General features: G+C 54.1%; 1 protein-coding gene across 4 annotated transcripts in view; it reads right to left on the reverse strand.

The window, feature by feature from the left end:
• ARRB1 (arrestin beta 1) overlaps positions 1-19740 on the reverse strand; it is a 175653-nt gene extending 155913 nt beyond the window's left edge. For 3 of the 4 annotated variants that reach the window (XM_054015918.1, XM_054015915.1, XM_054015914.1), the window contains exon 1: positions 19063-19740. Coding sequence is in view for 3 of the 4 variants with exons in the window: in XM_054015915.1 (XP_053871890.1) it covers positions 19063-19082 (20 nt within the window). In the remaining variant the exon portion in view is untranslated. The remainder of the gene's footprint in view (positions 1-19062) is intronic. The other variant, XM_054015916.1, reaches the window with a different exon arrangement.
• Between the last annotated feature and the right edge of the window lie 180 nt (positions 19741-19920).

The raw sequence follows: 19920 nt of genomic DNA on the forward strand, positions 1-19920 counted from the left end.
TTACCCCGGAGACCTTAAACAGCAATGGCGAAGGCCTTTTGCCGTTGGGTGGTTCTCACGAGCTGTCATTATGAACATCTGCTTTCCCAGGAAGCGAATTCACCAATTTATTTGGTCGAGCAATGACAGTCAAACAAGGAAGATGACTGATGATATTATCATCTCCCGGAGCTGGAAATCGTCCATCAGCAACTGCAGAACTTAGCGGTCTGCCGAACTCAGTAACATCAACCACAAATTAGTCTCTGCGATTTTCCATCTCGGACTAAAAAGCGCAGGCCAAGTGACAGTTGGGTTTCCAAAAGTCGAGTATTCTAACCTAAAAATGGATTGCTTTCAAAATTGCTGTGCAGTCTGAGATCCTGCCTGAGCATCCGGATGCTGAGTCCGCATGGGCAGACGTCAGGACCTGGATAATCATTGCCACCGTGACGGTCATTGGGCCAGAAAATGAGCAAAGAAGCCCTGGATCTCTGAGTCACCCGGCTCGCTTGAGAGGTGGTATGGTCATGTGTCGTAAGCTAAATGGAGCTCACAATAACATACTGACCACAAAGCTTTCGTGGAAGCGAAAGCTATCGCACTTGAGGACGTTTCTGCAAGGAACGACGTCACTTCCTTATGTAAACATTTGCACGACCATGCTGACAACAAAGATCATTCACTCGGCATGGCCGACTCCACTTGCGGTCAGCTAATCAATACAGAAGCCAGATGCGTGGCACACTGGAGTGGCCATTCCAGCCAGGTGCTAACTGCAGCCCCAATGTCTTTGGACCCTGACATTAAAGGCACTGCCCCGAGTTGACCCATTCTACACAAATTCCTCCTGCTGAATTAACTAGCGACGAAAGCCACAGAGCCACAAAGACGCTTAAGGGAAATGATGCAGCTGGAATCTGTGAAATTCCTGCAGAGGTGTTAAAAAGCTCTGGCCCAGCTATTCCATCGTGACTGCAGACAGCGTTCAGTATCTTTTGGAGAACAGAGTCAGTCCGATCTGACCGGGAGAAAGGCCTGTTTTCCCTCTTGGGAAACACAAAGGCAGCAAATGAGACTGTTGTTTCTATCGTGCCCTTACTCTTCTATCTGGCCCGGGAACAATTTAGCTTCCGTCTTGTTGCCCGGAGCAGCTGATATCTTAAGGAACAAGAGAAGACCAAACAAGCCGGCTTCCCTCCTGCCTGTTCCACGGTGGAACAATTTTTACAGTACACCAGCATATTGAGAAGGCCTGAGAATTCAAGCTCCCCGTTCGCATTACAGTGGTGGATATCCAGGCAGCACTTGGCTCTGTTGACAGGGAATCGCTCTGGCTGATCTTGAAACTTACAGGCCTCACCGACAAGTCTGGTAGAAGGGTCCGTTTCTTGTCTGATAACTGCTCCAGTCACGTTCTTGTGAATGGGAAAAGCACCGCCTTCTTCCGAGTGAGGTCAGGACAAGGATGCGTCACTGCCCAGAACTCTTCAGTGCCATCCCAGACTACGCGCTTGACCAGAGACCAGTAAACAATTTCTGGCACATGCCTGGATGATAAGAACGTCACTTACGTTGATTTTGCCAACAATGTGGGGCTGGCTGTCGAATCAATAGGTGAACTGATTGCAGCACTTAAAGCCCTAGAAAGTTCAATGGCAAAAGTTGGCCCGAAAATTAACAGGGGTAAAACCAAAATTCTTCCGGGCAGGAACTTTGAACCCGCTGCAGCCTCTAGCATCTTAGCGGGTGACCGTCCAGTCGAGATTGTCAGTGATTTCACCTACCCTGGTTCTGCTGTAGATAACATGGGAGACAAAAGTGTCCTCAGTCATGGGGCATTTCAACAAGAATATCTTTTGCAAATCATAGCTCCTTCTACATAGCGAGAGAAAGCTGAGGCTATCCAATGCTTTGGTGGTCGGTATCCTGACCTATGGGACAGAAACATGGCCTCTCGCTGTCAAGATTAAAGAGAAGTAGGACGTCTTTCAGATGAAGTACAGATGCTCCCCAACTTACGCAATCGTTCCATTCCGGAAAGCCTTGCGTAACCCGAATTTTACGTAAGTTGGAAATGTATATTGTGCAAGCATAAAAAACAAACAATTACAACAAAAATATTGTATTTACCTTAATCCTATTGTTATCCTGGCACACTGAAGGCTGCATTTTGGTGGTGGATGACAATGGGCTTAGTTTGTAGATGAGGAAGGAGAGGAGGAGACAGGCATGATTTGAATGAAATAATAGGGTGAAATAACACGAGACTGAGGCCTGGTCTAACCTGCGGGGGGGGGGGGAGGGGGAGGAGGATTGACCTAAGATACTCAACTTCAGCTAGGAGAATAGCGTAGCTGAAGTTGATGTATCTTAGGTCGACTTACCTCGCGTCCTCGTGGCGCGGGACCGACTGCCGCCACTCCGTCGATTCTGCTTTCGCCTCTCACCGCGGTGGAGCACAGGAGTCGACGGCAGAGCGATCGGGGATCGATTTATCGCGTCTACACGAGTTTCGCAACTCGAAAACTTTATTTATGCCTTATGGAACTTCTTGCGTCAGGTCGAATTTGCGTAAGTCGGGTCTTGCGTAACCCGGGGAGCGTCTGTATTTCCAAATGATCGAAAACATCAAGTGACTGGAATTCAAGCTGAACGAAGAGCTCCGTTTTCTAACGAAATAGGTCCCGCGCTCTCAAACTGAGGTGCGGCTTGGGCTGGCGCTCGGGCTCTGAAGCCCGCCCCACTCCCTAGGTGACAGAGGCTGAGCCGCCCAGTCTAGGTCTATTCCGCTATTTTCAGCGGGGTAGCATGAGCCCCCCTCGACCTGGGCTGGGAGGCTCGCTGCCGCGGGCCGTGCACATGGACCCTGAGAGCTCCAGCGACATTCCACAGTGCAGTAGCCCTCCCTTGCCCACTCACATCAGGCCGGGATAGATTTCACTCTCCCAGACAGCTAGCTGGGCCCTCATCTAGCGCCACGTAATGACAGGACAGCAGAAATGGAGATCACAGGGCGGTGAGACTCCAACTAGCCCCTGCTCGACCGGATAAGGGAGGAGCTCTGAGTTTTCCTGGCGTGAGAGCAGGGTCACGCTCCAGGCCAGCTTTCCGCCTTCCTCCTTCCCCAGCAGGAGAACTCACCCCCCCCCCCAAAACTCAAACTCAGCCTTGAGCTTGTTTTTCCCCCACAGATTTGGAAGGAACATGGTTTAACTGTTGTGTGGCATTTCTGAATTTCTAACAGCCCTTTGCCTTTCTGCAGCACCTCCCCCACACCCCACGAGGCCCATGGCGCTTGACAAATGTGAACAAACCAAGCTTCACCGACACACACACACAGCCTCTGAGGTAGAGAAGGCTCATTACCCCTGTTTTCTGAATGGGGAAACTGAGGCACAGTACCGTCTTACACCGCATCACTGGCAGAGCCCTGACTAGCTCTCTGACCGCCTGAGTCCCAAGCGGGTGCCAGGCCTACAAGGCTATCTGGCCCTCACACCTGCCTTTACTCTTCTCCCTCCCCCTCCGGCTCTTCCAAGTTCTGCCCAGGGCCCAAAACGAAATCACTGAAATACCAGCCCAATTTCCTACCCAACCAGGCAAAGCTGAGGAAAGAGCCACCGAAGCCCAGCTAAAGCCACCTTTATAAAGGCCCTCCGAGGGCAAGCAGGTCAGGGCAGCCCAAGGCTGGGCACGGGCCCTGTGAGCAAAGCAGGCCGCGGAACGCCTCTTTACTGGAGCTGCCGGACTTGGACAGACCCTGGGGTTCTCTCTGGCTCCCACACAGAATATCACCAGTGCCGGCGGCTTACTGGCCCCGCACAATCTCCCTACAGAGGGAGATGCTGTGGGAGAGGCTACTGCCTAGACTGCAGAGGAGACGTTAACTGTAAGGATGATCATGCAGCCCCTCTGAAAGGCACCCCCAGCCCCACCGCAGGCAGAGGGCAGCAGCCAGCCAGCCCCCAGTGAGAGCAGGAGGGGACCCGCTGGCAACCCCCCAACGCTAACTAACAGCAACGTGGAACCTTTCCTGTCCATGGAGGACGGGACGCGGGGCTACGGTGGTTATGCTTGTGTGCGTGGCCATGGATTCGCTTGGTAGTTTAATGAGCTCATTAGGCACACGTCCGGGGATGCGCCGCGTTAACGAGCAACTTATTTAGCGGCGGATAATTGAGTGGGGCTTGTTTGATCTTTGTTGGGAAGATTGATGAGTAGTTCAGTTCTGCCCGTGGCTGGGATATTAAAGCAATGCCATCGATTTCCTTTGAACGCTGAAGGGAGGCGTGAATTCCGCTCACTCTCGGGTAATGGCCTTCGCTGGCAGAGCCAACCGGTGCTGAGCAATTCGCTAGCTCTGTGGGGCAGCGACATGGTGGGGAACCTACCCTGTGGACACCCAAAGATCACTCAGCACCCATGTCCCCAGTCCCAGTCCGGTGCTGACAGCTCATAAGTGCTGACTCTGGGGGTGCCCCGGGGCTCAAGCACCCACCAAAAAAAATAAAAAATAAGGGATGCTCAGCACCCAAAGGGCTGGATTAATCTTTGGTGGGCCCCCCGCTCTGCTCACACTCTGCCCTGAGGCCCCGCCCCTGCTCAACCTCTTCCCCCGAGGCCCCGCCCCTGCTCAGTCTCTTCCCTCTGAGGCTCCGCCCCGAGGCCCCACCCCACTCAGCCTCTTCCCCCTGAGGCCCCGCCCACCGCTCACCTGTGGGCAGGGGGTGGAGAGGAGCACTCACCGGCAAAACCAAAAGTCAGCGCCTGTGCGATTGTTGCACCGGCTCCATGGGGGAGCCCCATTGAGCTGACGCCGAGACCGAGCTGTGGGCAGGGGACGAATGTGGGCACTGCGGGGACGTGGGTTAGAGAACATGTAGGGTGGGGCGGAGGTCGCAGCTGGCATGACCCAGAAAACCCAGAGAGCCATCGCCACCTAACAGCAGCACTCACCGTGATCTGGGGTCGCCTCACCGCGGGTTTAACCCTTACTTGGCCAGACTCAGTTCAGCCTGGCTGAAGACTGGAAGCTGGGCTGGGGCCCTTTGTGGGGGGGAGAGGAACCATGCAGGGGGCAGCCAGAAGCTTGGGCAGCTCGCAGGGGGCAGGTTGCTTGTCGTGGGATTGGGGGGAGGTTCTGGCAGTGGAGAGGGTTCAGGAGAAATTGGAACTACCCAGAAAATGGGGGAGGGAGGATGTAACAGCCACCGGGGCTGGAATCTGGGCGGGAGCCCCTTGCAAACGGTGCTAGGGGAGTTTGATCATCCCACGCGGAATCTCTTCCCCGGCTGCGCCCGCTGCAGAACTGTAGCACGCCAGTGACCACGACTAGCGCATGGTGGGCCCCCCATTGCCCCAGTGGTGCCCCAGCACCCACTTTGCAGTACGGACAAGGCAGGTTCCCAAGCCCCAGATGGAGAACTCCTGTGGCAGAGAGATAGAGGTTATTCAGCAACCCCCATCCCCCACCCGCCCTCTCCAGCACTGCACTGTATTGTACACTCCCAAACACAGGTGCCCCAGCTTAACACAGCCATTCCTCTCTGAAAGGCGGCTCAGTGCGGGGTACGTGGCCAGCCAGGTCTTTAATCACAGATTAAACTTCACCCCGGTAACATGACAGTGGATTAATATGGCAGAAATTGCCCGGCTCCCCCACCACTCAGCGTAATGAGGCAGGAAAACAACCTGGCGCGTGCATGTGGGCGACTGACGTCTCAGTTACCCCATCACATAGGCCCTGTGCCAGAGCCCTACAACCTCTGGTGAGATCCGCCAGCCCTGCCGTATTGATGTTCCCACCGCAGCCCTGAGGCAGGAGCCCGAGCATATCGCTGGGTGAACGTCAGCGAAAAGGAGCATCACAAGTCGCTCGCTGCACAAGCCGGGGTGGGCATTGCAGAGGGCTGTAAGGCAGCGTAGAAGCACCAATCGCTCACACTGGCAGCATGGGGGAGGGAGGAAGTCCAGGGACAGGTGATGGATGGATCCGTGTATCTAAGACAGGCCTGCTGCCCCTGCAGTCTGGCAATAGAAACAGGGCCAAGTCTCGGAGCTCTCATCCGGATCCAAACGTCCCCGGATTTCCGATCGGGGTTTTGGTTCAGCCCGTTAGACACCAGGGCCAGCTGCCAGTTTCAGCTCTGGATTTTGAGCTTCCTGACCTCACAAGCACAAGGCAATTCTTAGACCGAGATGGGCTGTTTTTCTAAGAGCTCGGCTCTAGTTCAAACCGGAATTAATGCAGGGAAGCTCTCTGGCCTGTGTGACACAGGAGGTCAGACAGATCCGTGGAATATCTGAATCCAAGCCGGGATCTGAAGGAGGACTCGGCCGCGGCGTTCTGGAAGTTGCCAGGGAGTTTTCCCACGGTTTAAACAGCAGCATAGGAGAAAGCACAAAGATTCTTGTGGGAGAAGCAGATGATCTAGGGTGGCATCGCAGGGGCAGTAAACACAGGGGTCAACTGCGTGATAAGACACTGGGGTGGATATGTGACGTGGGGACAGATGGAGAAGGGCTTTGAAAGTGAGAACAAGTGTGTGTGTGTGTGTGTGAGAGAGAGAGAGAGTGTGCGAGAGATGCCATGGAGAAGGCACCCAGGGGCTGTGCAATGATATAGTGCCACCGCTTGGGGAGGGATGGGTGAAACCTCAGAAAGGTCCAGAAGCAGGACACATCCCTTTGGGCTGTGGGCCAGGCTCATCTCTCTGCAAAGCAGGAATTCTTGTGCTATTTCCACTCCCTCATTATGACTGGGACTTTGCATTTCTGGGGCAAAATGTTCCCCCCTTTGCCCCCCAACGTAACTGATTTCTCCCCTTTGTAACCTAACTCAGGACTGGGTCAACCTGAGGACTGTCCTGAGGGTCTTCTATGATATGTGGAATCACAGTCCTCCTTAAACAGGAGGCGTTCATCAAATCACAACACTACAACCACCAACACACTTCCACTCAGCTCATGTTCCAGCTTGGTCTCCTTTGTCTACCAGGAACTCTATATAGCACATGGAGACATCTAGTGGCTGAACTGTAGACTGCAAGGAAACATGCTGCAGCGACTGTGAAATGATTCCATTGGACACACCCCATAACACGTGTATGTAATGATGCCCCTGAGCTGCCTACGGGGATTATTCTTGGGGCCTCAGGTGCTGAATGCATGAGCCTCTATGGGTCCTTTAGCCAGACGGCTGGGGAAGGAAATCTCACGGGGCGCAGCAGCTTGATCCTCACAATTAAAAGGGACGTGCTTGCACCAGCCTTTGCCAGGTCTCCATCAGTACCACTGGGGAGGGGGACGGAACAAGCAAGCTGGGTTCCACACCTTGCAGGATCCAGGCCTGCCAGTTCCCAGCCCAGGTCCTATCTGAGCCTTAGTGAAAACAAAGCAGGCCAGGGCTGGAAACGCTGCCTCATTGTCAATGACTTTCCTTGGCTGGGGTACAGCAAGCACATGTGCTGGGGGAGGATCGGGGGATGCTTGTTTAGAGAAGCTGCAAATAATTAGGTGACATGTTTGAGTGTTTACTGCGCCGGCCTGGCCGCATGAGCAGGAGAAGCCTCCTGCCTCGCTGTTTACTCCTTTGGAGATGCTGCCGTCAGTTCCAGGACAGAGCTTCGGAGCACGGGTGGCAGATGGTTTAAAGACATATCACCTCAGAGCAGATACCAAGAGGGCAGCGGTGAGACAAGTGTCCCACACAATGCCCCTGCCTTGTGGGGAAGAGACGGCCAGGCTCCGGGCTGCACGGGTACTAGTTGTGACGGGGGCTGCTGAGATATGGAAACGGCTCCACAACATGGTTCACACTGGCCTTGCCACAGCTGCCCGATGGGAATGATCTTGGACTGAAGCTGAAGCAGCAATGTAGAGGTAAAAGGCTCCTTTCTCCCTTTACCAGTACCCATAACAACACCTAGCTCTTATCATCAACCCTGTTTTACAAGTGGGAAAACTGAGACACAGAGCAGCTGAGTGATCTGCCCCATGTGGCACACACAGAGGCCAGGGTGAATCAGGGACTTGAACCCATGTCTGCTGACTCCTGCGCCTTTGGCCCAGCCACTGGACCATCCTTCCTCCCCTACACCTGTGGAAACTCAGCAAAAACATACCTGCCCCTAAACTGCTCCCCTTCTCCATACACACTGTTCCATGTCCTGTGAAACACAAGCCAGCATGGCTGGGGTTCTTTCCCTTTCACGACTGTGCACCAGGATCCCCTGGGATATCAGCACTGCTCTGAGAACGGAGGGTGTTAGTTAACTTGGTCTCCCGTATACTGGCTTTGCAGAACACAAAATAGTGTAGGTCCTACTTAAACAAGGGCTATTTTATTTCACAGTGATAGAATTGTGGGTAAAAACAAAAACATGAAATACAAAACATGCAAAGGCAATTCCCATCAGTAACAACGTGTAACTAACCAGAGGAATGACTTAGCTAGGGACATGACAGGTTTCTAGATCACTTGGGAGTCCTTAAATCAAGACCAGATGTCTTTCTAAAAGAGATCCTTAGGCTTGGAAGGATTAGATTATTATCAGTAAATGTCGGCAAACGTTGATTTCACCAAACACACACAAACCGAGGGGAAACGTATTTCCACCAATCATCGAAATGTGCAGCTAGGCCAAGGAAGAAAAATGCTGCTTGAGAACTTCTTAGCGTCTGATTGAAGGATATCGACTTTGTATATTTTGACATGTGATGCTGACAATTTGTGTTTTTAACGTTTATGAAGCGTTACAATTTTACACGTCATTAAATAATTATTGTCTGACTTCCCCTCGCCTGCAATGTCTGACCCTCCCCTACTTCCCCACAACTGGGAAAATGTAAAAATCCATTATTTTTTTAAAAGCTTAAAACGAAACATCGATTTGATCAGCATAAATTACATAAAAAACAAACTGAATGAAGCCAAGCCCGCTCATAGGCATTTAGAAACAGGGTGCAGCATAGCGCCCTCTAGTGCACGCTGCCAGCTGTCACCGGAAGTGGGTTAGAGAAAGACGCGGAGATGGGCAGTGTTCAGACACTGAATCTGGTTGCATCCATCCTGTCACTGAGGTAATTATTAAATCAAAGCATTTCACTGAGAGCCGAGACGTCCTGCTTCTGCGTGGGACCCTCCTCTGAAATCATTAAGAACCTTAATTGTACGGCGCACTTGGGGGATATGCCACGCTTCTGTAGACATGGAGGTCTGGATAACTGGGGGGCCAGTTTTCGGACCTTTTACCCATGGGGTTTGTTAAATCCACCTTCAATTTAGGCACTGGTCCTGCAATAAGCTCCCTGCTCCCACTGGAGTCTTTTCACATAGGATCTCACTCCAGGATCGGGGCCTTAGTTTGTAAGATCTAAGGGTAGATTGTTTCCGCTGTGTGTCTGTACAATACATAGCACAATGGCACCCCGGGGTACAGGGCCGGCTCCAGGCTTTTTGCCGCCCCAAGCAGCAACAACAACAAAAAAAGCCACAATCGCGATCTGCGGCACTTCGGCTCTACCGCCGCTGCTTCAGTCTTCGGCGGCTGGTCCTTTGCTCCGAGAAGGAGTGAGGGACCCACTGCCGAATTGCCGCCGAAGAGCCGGACGTGCCGCCCCTCTCCGTTGGCCGCCCCAAGCACCTGCTCGCTGGGCTGGTGCCTGGAGCCGACCCTGCCGGGGTATGATACAGTGGTCCAGGGAACCCCTCAGAATTTAAGGCCGGAGGGAACAATTACAATAGTCTACCTTGCCCTTCAGCATCAGAGAGCCAGAGATCTCCCCCTAGTCATTCCCGCACTGAGCCCTAAGCAGTTAGTTCCTCGTCCAACCCAGCTCCTGATCTCAACAGCTGGGGGTGCTACAGACTCACTCGGCTGGAGCAGAATTTAAGAGCCATGTTTCAGGCTTGCAGATTTTAGCAGGTGATCTACAAGTGTGACGCTCTCAGGGCAGCCCTAGCGTTCAAAGGGTTAACTCGGGCGTTTGGAAATCCAGGAACTTCTCCATGTGGGATAGATTATGGACATGTCAAATATTGGTTAAGCATTTGCTTCTTAAGGGCTCCCACCACCGGTCAGGTTTCATAACTAAGCAAATCCAGGGCCATGCTCCTTTGAAATGACATTCCCAGGCACACCTGTGCCTTGTAATTTAGGGAACCATCAAGACCAAAACATGAATTACGCTGCCCCGAATCAACAGAACCCTCCAGGGTCTGGCTGCTTTATCATTTCCATGCTTGTTCTCTGCAGGATACAGGCTGATTTTAATCATGGACATTTTAATACTCCTCAAAGCTAAAAAAAAAAAAAAAAGATTCCAAGGGATTTGATGCCAAAACTTTGCACATTAGAGGAAACGCACCCTGAAAATTAAAGGAAAAAGAGAGAGCGAGAGAGATTTGTCGATTTAATCCAATCCTAGCCGGCCTGTCAGGCATGCAGGAAGAGAAAGAAGCTGTGCGTGGGCGGGTCTAACATAATATCACTTCTCCCCGCGCTGTTATTCCTGCTGGCTGAGGCTGGGCAGTAGTAACAGCGGTTTCCTGGCAAATATCTCGGTAAGGCTTGCTTTGCCGCTCTCCTGCCAACGACCGGCATCTCCAAACCCACCCAGAGGAGAGATCTCTCAGGCATCGTTCATCCAGTCACGTTACAAATGTTAATTAAGTCTCAAATCCCACCCGGGAGGTTAGGTCAGGGTTAATATTCCTATTATGCTGGTAGGGAAACTGAGGCATGGATTATTTAGGAAGGAAATCCAATAGGTGGTGTGCTCTTTTGACAATCCCAGCCTAAGTGACTTGCCAAGATCACACAGCGAGTCACTGGCGGAGGCGGGAATAGAGCCCCGGAGTCCTGACTTGTGACCCAGTGCTCTGTGTAGACCCCAGACGGCACAATAGGACAGAGGAAACACCGTGGTGCAAATCGGGCGATATGGCGTGGTACGTCGTACCAGGAAGATATTTATAGCCGTAGGTACCGGAAAGACAGGAGGAGAAGAATGTGGGGAGGGCTGTGGTGCATTGGCAGAGCTGGTACAGCACATCCCCAAGCCACCACTTTGCTTGGCAATCACCATCACCACCCACACACACACACACATACACACCGAATGCTGCTAAGGCAGAATCCACAGCCACCGCAGGGCGCACCACGGCCTGCAAGCTCCATTCCAGGCTGCTTGACGCCAGACCCTCCAAGTCCCTCTCTCTGTTCTCATATCAAATCCGCTTCCCAGGGTGGGCTCACACACAAGCTGCTGCGTTTGTATGGTGTTCTCAGCACAGACCCTCCCCAGAGCGTCAAACCGAGCTCTCGCCGGTGAAAGAGTTAGCCGGAGAATGGGGCAGGAAATCAGAGGGTCTGCCAGGGTGTCCCATCTGACTCCACAAGCACCTATTGCTTTCCAGGGGCCCGAAGCAGCAGCCTGCATGTGCCTGTGGATGCGCACCCATGCACGTGTGATTGTATGTACGTGACGGGGGGAGTCTGGTAGGATATGTCGAATTTGTAATCTAGTCGTGTGTGTGTGTGTGAGTGTGTGAGAGAGAGAGAGAGCGCATCTACAACACATGAAATTGTATGTACATGATGGGGATTTGTGTGGTGGAATGTCAGTTTCCTTATCTATTCTTCTCTGATCGTATGTACATGATGGGGGGAAGCATGGACGGACATGTCAATTTCACGATCTGCTCCTGGGCGTGCGAGCACCCACCGGAGCGGAGACTGGGGAGAGAGGCCGTGTGTCCGGTTCACTCCTGTGTTGCTGCTGTGTTGGCGTTTGACTGATCCCTGGGGTCCTCTAGACATGAGATCGGCAGCCAGAGGCACCCGACGCTCAGCCATGGGCAGCGATTACCAAAGCCAGTTTGCAGGCAGCCAGCCTCAAGGACCGGCTGCAGGAAGCACCTCCCTTCTTCTTGGGCCTGGGGCAAGGGTTATTCAGGCAGGGGTGAGGAGGAAACCCGGTGACTATGGGTGTGCAAAGCGCTAGCACAAGGCCTGAGGGCTAAGCAAGGCTGCAGTGGCACCTGGGCTTTGATTTCTCCATGCAGGACTCAAAGTGAGGCAGGATTTCAGTGGGCCCTAAATTGTAATTTCCCCCTATCATGATTGCTGCTGCCTTCCCATCTCTGCCCGCCCCAGTCCACCCCAAACACAGCTGGGCCAATCCCCTCCTACTGCCATCACGGTCTCTATGCTGACTTCCCTTTGCTGTCTGCACTACACTGAGCCTTTAAATCACGGAGAAACAACAAGAAAGAACGAAAGTCAAGTCTCCAGGAGAGAGCGCAGAGTGAGAGAGAGAGAGTGTGTGTGTGTGTGTGTAGGGGCTCAGAGAATGAGAAAACCAGTCACACGCCTTCTGCACACAGGCAGAGGGCTTAGAAATGTAAAGGCGCCGTGTGCAGAAAACAAATAGTCCAGTGGGGATGAGCACCCCAGATATTTATCAGATCCGTTCATAGTTTGCTGTACTCTCTGCTGGGACGGTATAAAGAGACCCGTTGCACTTTCTGGCTCACCTGCTCCTAGCACACAGCTGCTCTGCTCAGGTGCAGAGGAGATTTGGGCTGGGATTCCCAGGGGAGTCTACCGGTTGAAAGTCAATGGGAGTGAAAATGCCAGCTCAGGGTGTAGGTTACATACCAGCTGCTGGCCGTGAAACACTCCCTGCAACAGGAGTGAAACTGGAACTTGTGAGCTACCCCTGAGCAGGGACTTGGGGATCTTAGCTGTGTGGGGAGAGCGTTTCTCACCCCGGACGAGCTGTGAATTGCATATGAAGAGAACAGTGTAATTAAAGAGGCGCTGTGGAGCCGCTTGGCGGTGTCAGCTGGCAGCTCAGAGACCCAGCTGAAAGGAAAGCAGCGTGGGCAGACAGTTCTCCACATGTGGCCAGGCAAGTCGCACCTCCGCTAAGGCACAGCCCCATCCCTGGGGAGGCATTTACAGGGCCCCCTCACCCAGTGTGTTTTTCTTCACAGCCCCTTGGGAGGCAGGGTGGTGTCCCCACCCCTGTAGCCTAGATGGGGAACTGAGGCACAGGCAGCATAGGCCGCTTGACAAAGATATCAAGGGGCCTGCAAAGAGGGGGGATTTTCCCAAGCCCTTCAGCCCCGCTAGCCACCTGGCCCTCAGCAACTTGCCCAGGGTCATGCAGGGCGTCTGTGGCAGAGATGGGGATTGAACGCTGGTCTCCCAAGTCCCAGGCTGGCCCCATAACTGGGCCAGACTTCCACGCTGTGGGCAGCAGGGAAACCAGGGCTCTGGCTCTCTTGTCTCACAGACAGACCGGGCAGATCTCAGGGGCTGCATGAGCTCTGTGGGCTCTCCCTGTGGGCAGGGATGGGCCTGCTGCTGAGTGCCCTCATTGAACTGTCTGAGAGGACTGAGCAGGGATGAAACCTGCCGTGTCCTAGGAAAAGCCAATCCGTTTCTCTACAAGTTGCTCCTGACGTCTCAGGCTGGACAGGGCCCCTCTAGAAATGCCGGGGACGTTTGCTCCTCTAGGGTTCTAGGCATAGGCTCCGACTCCGGGGGTGCTCCGCCCCCTGTTCCAGCTCACCTCCTCCTCCCCTGAGCACGCCGCCGAGTCCTGCTTCTCCCCCCTCCCTCCCAGCACTTGTACTGCGAAACATTTGCGCCTATTCATTTCATTGGGTGACCTCTGGTTCTTGTGTTATGTGAAGGGGTAAATAACATTTCCCTATTCACTGTCTCCACCCCACTCATTATTTTATAGACCTCAATCATATCCCCCCTTAGTGGTCTCTTTTCCAAAAATACACACACACACACACTGGGTGGAGAACCCCCCCACCCCACCCCACACACTAGGTACAGCTCTGCCCCCCCCACACACACACTGGGTACAGCTCCGTGCCCCACAACACACTGGGAACAGCGCCACCCCCACCCCCCCACACACACACGGGGTACAGCGCCACCCCCACCCCCCCACACACACACTGGGTACAGTGCTACCCCCACCCCACATACACACACTGGGTACAGCTCCGCCCCCCCACCCTCCACACACTGGGTACAGCGCAGCCCCCCCATACACATACACTGGGTACAGCGCCGCCCCCCCACACACACACTGGGAACAGCTCCGCACCTCCCTACACACACACAGGATACAGCTCCGCCCCCTACGCACCCCACACACACACTGGGTACAGTGCTGCCCCCAGCCCACATACACACACTGGGTACAGTGCTGCTCCCACACACACACACACACACTGGGTACAGCTCCGTGCCCCCCCCCACACACACTGGGAACAGCTCTGCCCCCCCACACACACACTGGGAACAGCTCCGCCCCCCCCCACATACTGGGTACAGCGCCACCCCCCCCACGCACACTGGGTACAGCTCCACCCCCACCATCCCTACACACACTGGGTACAGCTCCGCACCCCCCCCCCACACACACACACTGTGTACAGCACCGCCCCCCCACATACACACACTGGGTACAGTGCTGCCCCCACCCCACATGCACACACTGGGTACAGCTCTGCCTCCTACCCACCCCCCCACACACTGGGTACAGTGCCGCCCCCCCCCACATACACTGAGTACAGTGCTGCTCCCACACACACACACACACACTGGGTACAGCGCCTCCGCCCCCCCACAAATGGGTACGGCGTCGGCCCCACCCTACAAACACACTGGATATGGCATCACCCCACATACACACACACACACACACACTGGGTACAGTGCCACTCCCCCCCACACAATAGGTACAGCACTGCCCCCCACACACACACACACTGGGTACAGCACCCCCCCTCCGCACACACACACACTGGGTACAGCGCCTCCGCCCCCCCACAAATGGGTACGGCGTCGGCCCCACCCTACAAACACACTGGATATGGCATCACCCCACATACACACACTGGGTACAGTGCCCCCCCTTCGCGCGCACACACACACACACACACACACACGAAACGGCACCCACACACACTGGTATAGCATCACCCTGCATACACACTGGGTACGGCGCTCCCTCCCCCACACATACACACACACACACAGAGACAGGATACGGCACCCCCCCACCACCACATACAAACACACACACTGGGTACTACGGTGCCCCCACACACACACACTGGGTACAGCACCCCCATCCCCTGCACACGCGCATCCTAACACCCACCCCTCCTTGTGTGTGGTCGTGGAAGGGGTTACGACAGACATCCCAGCCTGACTGGCCCAGCACAGACACGAATCAGCTACATCAGGGCAGAGGAAGCCCAGCTGCCGAGGCGGGATGGAAGGGGAGTGAGATGGTCCCTTAAGTACCTTGGGCATAAATGATTCAGTCCACAGAGTAGTGCCGCAGGGAGAGAGGCAGGGTGCACCAGGCCTACAGGCAGCAGAGTTTGGTTCTTCTCAGCACAATAACCTCCGTGACTCGGTTTCCCCAGGTGCGATGGCACTTTCCTCACAGGGGAGGGGATGGTTGGGCAGCTGAACTTGTCCCAGCGGAGGACAGAGACAAGCCAGCTGAGCTGAGTTGCCTTGGAGGAACATATGGGAAGAGACGGTCCCTTAAGTACCTGGGGCCTAAATTATTAATCACACACAGCGGTGCAGAAGGGGGATCCCGGTGAAAGGGAAACCTCAGGAGAGGAATCCTGCTTAGTCCCTTAGCTCAGTGACTACAAAGCATCAGGCTGGACAGCCTTAACCCTTTCCCTGCCATGGTTGGATGGGGTGTGTGTATTTGTGTACGTATGCACACAGGCATCCTAAAGTTGCACGGCAGGGCTGGCCACAGGGGCTGGCCCTGTGTTATCAAAGGTTTTAAGAGCAACGCAACCATCTGATCTCACACAAGGTTCTTGACTCACGGGAGTTTTTCAGAGTTCGTGTCCTTCTCATTGCTGACTAGTTCTTCCAGTTCCTGGAAACAGATACCGCTATCCATAGTGTGTGTGTGCGCGCGCGCATCCAGGCCGGTACCAACGCCCTCTGCTGGATGGACTCACAACTGCTCCAGTGTGTGTCTTAGGCCCTATACTGCTAACAGCGAAAGGAGAGTCTCCAGTCTACCCCTTTTTATTTCAAGCACAAAGGGGGGAACTTTCAAAGGCACTTCCATTTGTGGCTTGAAAATCTCCCTCAGGCTCAACTTTAGGATCCAGTCTGACAGTTTCTCAGTTGCATCAACTAACACTTCTGTCAGGTCGGTAGAGTCACACCAGCAGAACTGCTCTCGGGGCCTGGCACAAGGTCCTCTCGTGTTTATAAGAGCACCGAGCACAATGGGGCTCTGGCCCAAGACTGAGCCTCCTACGTGCTATCGCAATACAAATAAATAACAGTGCGACGTATGGTAGCAAGGAAACGCTGTTGGACTGCACTCCCCAGACAGGCAGCTCTGGGCTTAGAAATCAGGGAATTCAATATGAAAGACAGTTAGCAGCAAAATCCAAACAATAAATAGATTTAAAACCCCAACAACATGTCTGTGCAAGATGCCACAAAGGGAATCCAGTTCGTTTAGCTCAGCAGTTCTCAATTTGGGGGTCAGGACCCCTCAGGGGGTTGCAAGGTTATTACATGGGGGGTTGCGAGCTGTCTGCCTCCACCCCAAACCCCGCTTTGCCTCCAGCATTTATAATGCTGTTAAATATATAAAAAAAGTATTTTTCATTTATAAGGGGGGGCGCACTCAGAGGCTCGCTCTGGGAAAGGGGTCACCGGTACAAAAGTTCGAGAACCACTGGCTTAGCTAATGACGGTAGCAAGGCCAGATTTTTAAAGGGATTCAAGCACTCAAAGACCTTTACAATTCCAGCATTTGGTCCCTTCTCCTGTCTTTGGGCCAGTCACTAGAGGAGAGAATCATTCGTGTACTACAGTTCGCTCCTGTATTATCAGAGTACAGTTGTGTCCCTCTCTGCCTCTTGAGTCTGTACTGAACCAACGGTCCCACCTGGCTTTAGGGGGTGCCCTCTTTCACAAGATTCAGCTGGATGGTCTCTTTCTTTTCCCACACTGTTGTGTAGTGTTGCTGTGAGCCGTTAACCAGCTGCCACAATCCCACCCCAGAAGTGGCTGCATTTCAGTTATGAGTAAAACAACAGGTGCATTTTAGTTATGGGTGAATCAATTTTTATGTATATAGAATAATCCACTGAGGGAAAGGGGCTTGAAACCGTAAGCTGGATCTAATTTTTGTGACAGGCCTACCTCCTAAAGCCTATGCACTCTGAGATGAGGACCCTATTGTACACATACATAGTAAGAGACAGTTCCTATTCTAGAGCTTGCAAGGGGTGGGTGGGGAAAAGGGAGGATTCTTATCTGCATTTTGCAGGTGGGGAAACTGAGGCACAGAGCGGCGCAGTGTCCAAGGTCATAGAGGGAGTCTATGGTAAAGCCACAAATTGAACTAACAGCTCCTAAGTCCCAGAGCAGTGTCTTAGCCACTAGACCATGCTCCCTGGAGGAGGAGGGGCAGCTCTGGGAGGGGATTTTGAAACATGCCCCCCAATCCAAACCTATGAGCATCAGGTTCGGCGTGGGAAGCGGCAACACAGTTCAAGTTGCCCAGGGCTGATAGCCGTCCCCAGGAGACTCTCCCCAGCACCGACTCCACCCACCTACTACAAGCCCCCTGGCCAGCGCCGGGTGCCCCAGAGGGAATGAACAGACCCGGTAATTATCAAGTGATCCATCCCCTGCCGCCCGTTCCCAACTTCTGGCAAAACTAACTAGGTAACGCTGCACATGCTACTGAATGGTTTCAGAGTAGCAGCCGGGTTAGTCTGTATCCGCAAAAAGAACAGGAGGACTTGTGCACCTTAGAGACTAACACATTTATTAGAGCATAAGCTTTCGTGGACTACAGCCCACTTCTTCGGATGCATGTGCATCCGAAGAAGTGGGCTGTAGTCCACGAAAGCCAATGCTACTGAATGAGACTCATGGCTCATCCCCACTGCAACATTGCCGAGCAGGCCAGCTGCACCAGCCATGAACGGGGAGTGGGGGGTGACCATGAATCCCCCTCCCCAAAGGGACCCCGCCTTAGTGCCGCCCTGCGAGCTCCCCAACCCCAAAGCAGGCCAGCCAATTGCAGGGACAGCGTCGTGTTCATCTGCGCTCAGTGACCGGGCCATGAATCTAAACGTGGCCTGGAGCCAACCAGCCCTGATCCCCTTTGTTTTGTGTTCTGGAGAGCCCAGGGGGGAAATTGACTACGATTCGCTTCCATAGACCCCCCCACAGCAGCGGTGCAATCCCTGACTCAACAGCCCTGCTCCCCCAGGCAAGAGACCAGCAGGGGCTTGGCTCCGAAAGGAAATCAACATGCACAAGGATTCCTCAGCAGCCCACACTGCCCTGGACTGGGTCCAGGCAAAGCCAGACCTGAAAAGGGAAAATGCCTCCAGTTGGGAAATGCAGCCCCCCCCAAAAATGGGACCACCCCGCAACTGCCCCAGCAGGTCAACAACCCCAGCAAACAGCCCGGGAGAATCCGGGAGCTGCTCACTGCAAAGCCGCCACCTCTCTATTCAGCTCTTCCCCGGGGAACCAGGCCGGGGGGGGCGAACCACCCGCTTGGGAAAAGTCCCGTTTTTCAAGCCTCCGCTGTCTCATCTCCCAGGGGCGGGAGCTGCAGCGCTCCGGTCGACCAACGCGACGGACGCCGGGCACCCCTGGCTAGCGGCAGCTGGCTACCGAGAGCGAGAGCCCGGGATAATGGGTGATTCATTGGGCTATTAAAGTGCATTAGGTGGAGAACGCCTCATCGGAGAGCGCATTGCTCGGAGTCTGCTTTCTCTCTCCTGTGCCATTAAATACCACACACTGCTCTGCACACAAAGCAAATGCCTAGACCCCCCCCCCTCCCCGGCCCCGCCACCTCCAAAAAAAACCCTAGTGGATGGAAATGCAGCGGGATTAGCAGGCTGAGCGACAGCGCCTTAGCGGTGTCAACGGTCCAGCAAACATCCTAATAATGCAAGAGGCAGAATCCCCATCCGCAGCAGAACAACCCACATTGTCAACAGAGATATTAACCAACCTGGTTCCTTTGTCTCCCATGGCCCAGCCACTTGTCGGGGAAGGAGCGGAGAGGTGTGGAAAATCACTAGCTGTTAACGTGGAGCCGAGGAAGCGGTCTCTTTAGGCAGGAGCGGCTTCTCGTGCGCTCCCCCGCACAGACACACAGAGCCCGGCTGCAGGCGAGGCGGAGAGCTCCGCGGGGCTGTCGCCTTCCTCCGTGGCTAATAACAACAAGGCGGCTGGGCGTGTGTCCGTCCGGCTCTGAAGTGCCTTTGTTTCTGGAGCTCACCGAATGGAGCAAGCCCAGCTGTTGTGCACGGATGTAAAACCAGCCATGAGATTAGGGGCACGGGCGGAAATCCGAGGCACAGGGACACACACACACACACAGCGGATCCCTTAGAGGGAGGTTGCTCTCAGACACGGCTGCTCCATCTCTCCCACTGACAGCTTCCCCTCTTGCTTCTATGGCGAGAGATCCACCCTCGCTCGGCTCTGAGCAACACTGCCTCCTCCTCCAGCCTTGCACAGCTCAGGACTGAGCCGTGCACAGCTACTGCAGCCAGTGTGGTGACAGGCTCAGGCAATCATCATCATCCTCCCCTCTCCGACTGCCCGGAGCTGCATGAGAGCAGGGGGCTGGCTCTGTTTGTGGCCTGTGAACTCCAGAGTGTGTGCGCGCTCGGGAGCTGGCCACGCAGGGGAGTTTGAGTCTCCTAGAAATGCTCTGTGACCCTTCTCTTTCTGATGCCAAACAGCTGGGTTTGGGCAGAACCCCTCCCACTCTGGCTGCTTGGCTTGCAAGACAATGCACAACCGGCCTCACTGCCCCCGGAACTCACCCCGATCAGCCTCTTATTCACAACCATCTTCCACT

The sequence above is a fragment of the Malaclemys terrapin genome, chromosome 1 (genome assembly GCF_027887155.1).
Source record: "Malaclemys terrapin pileata isolate rMalTer1 chromosome 1, rMalTer1.hap1, whole genome shotgun sequence".
Taxonomy (NCBI): Eukaryota; Metazoa; Chordata; order Testudines; family Emydidae; genus Malaclemys; species Malaclemys terrapin.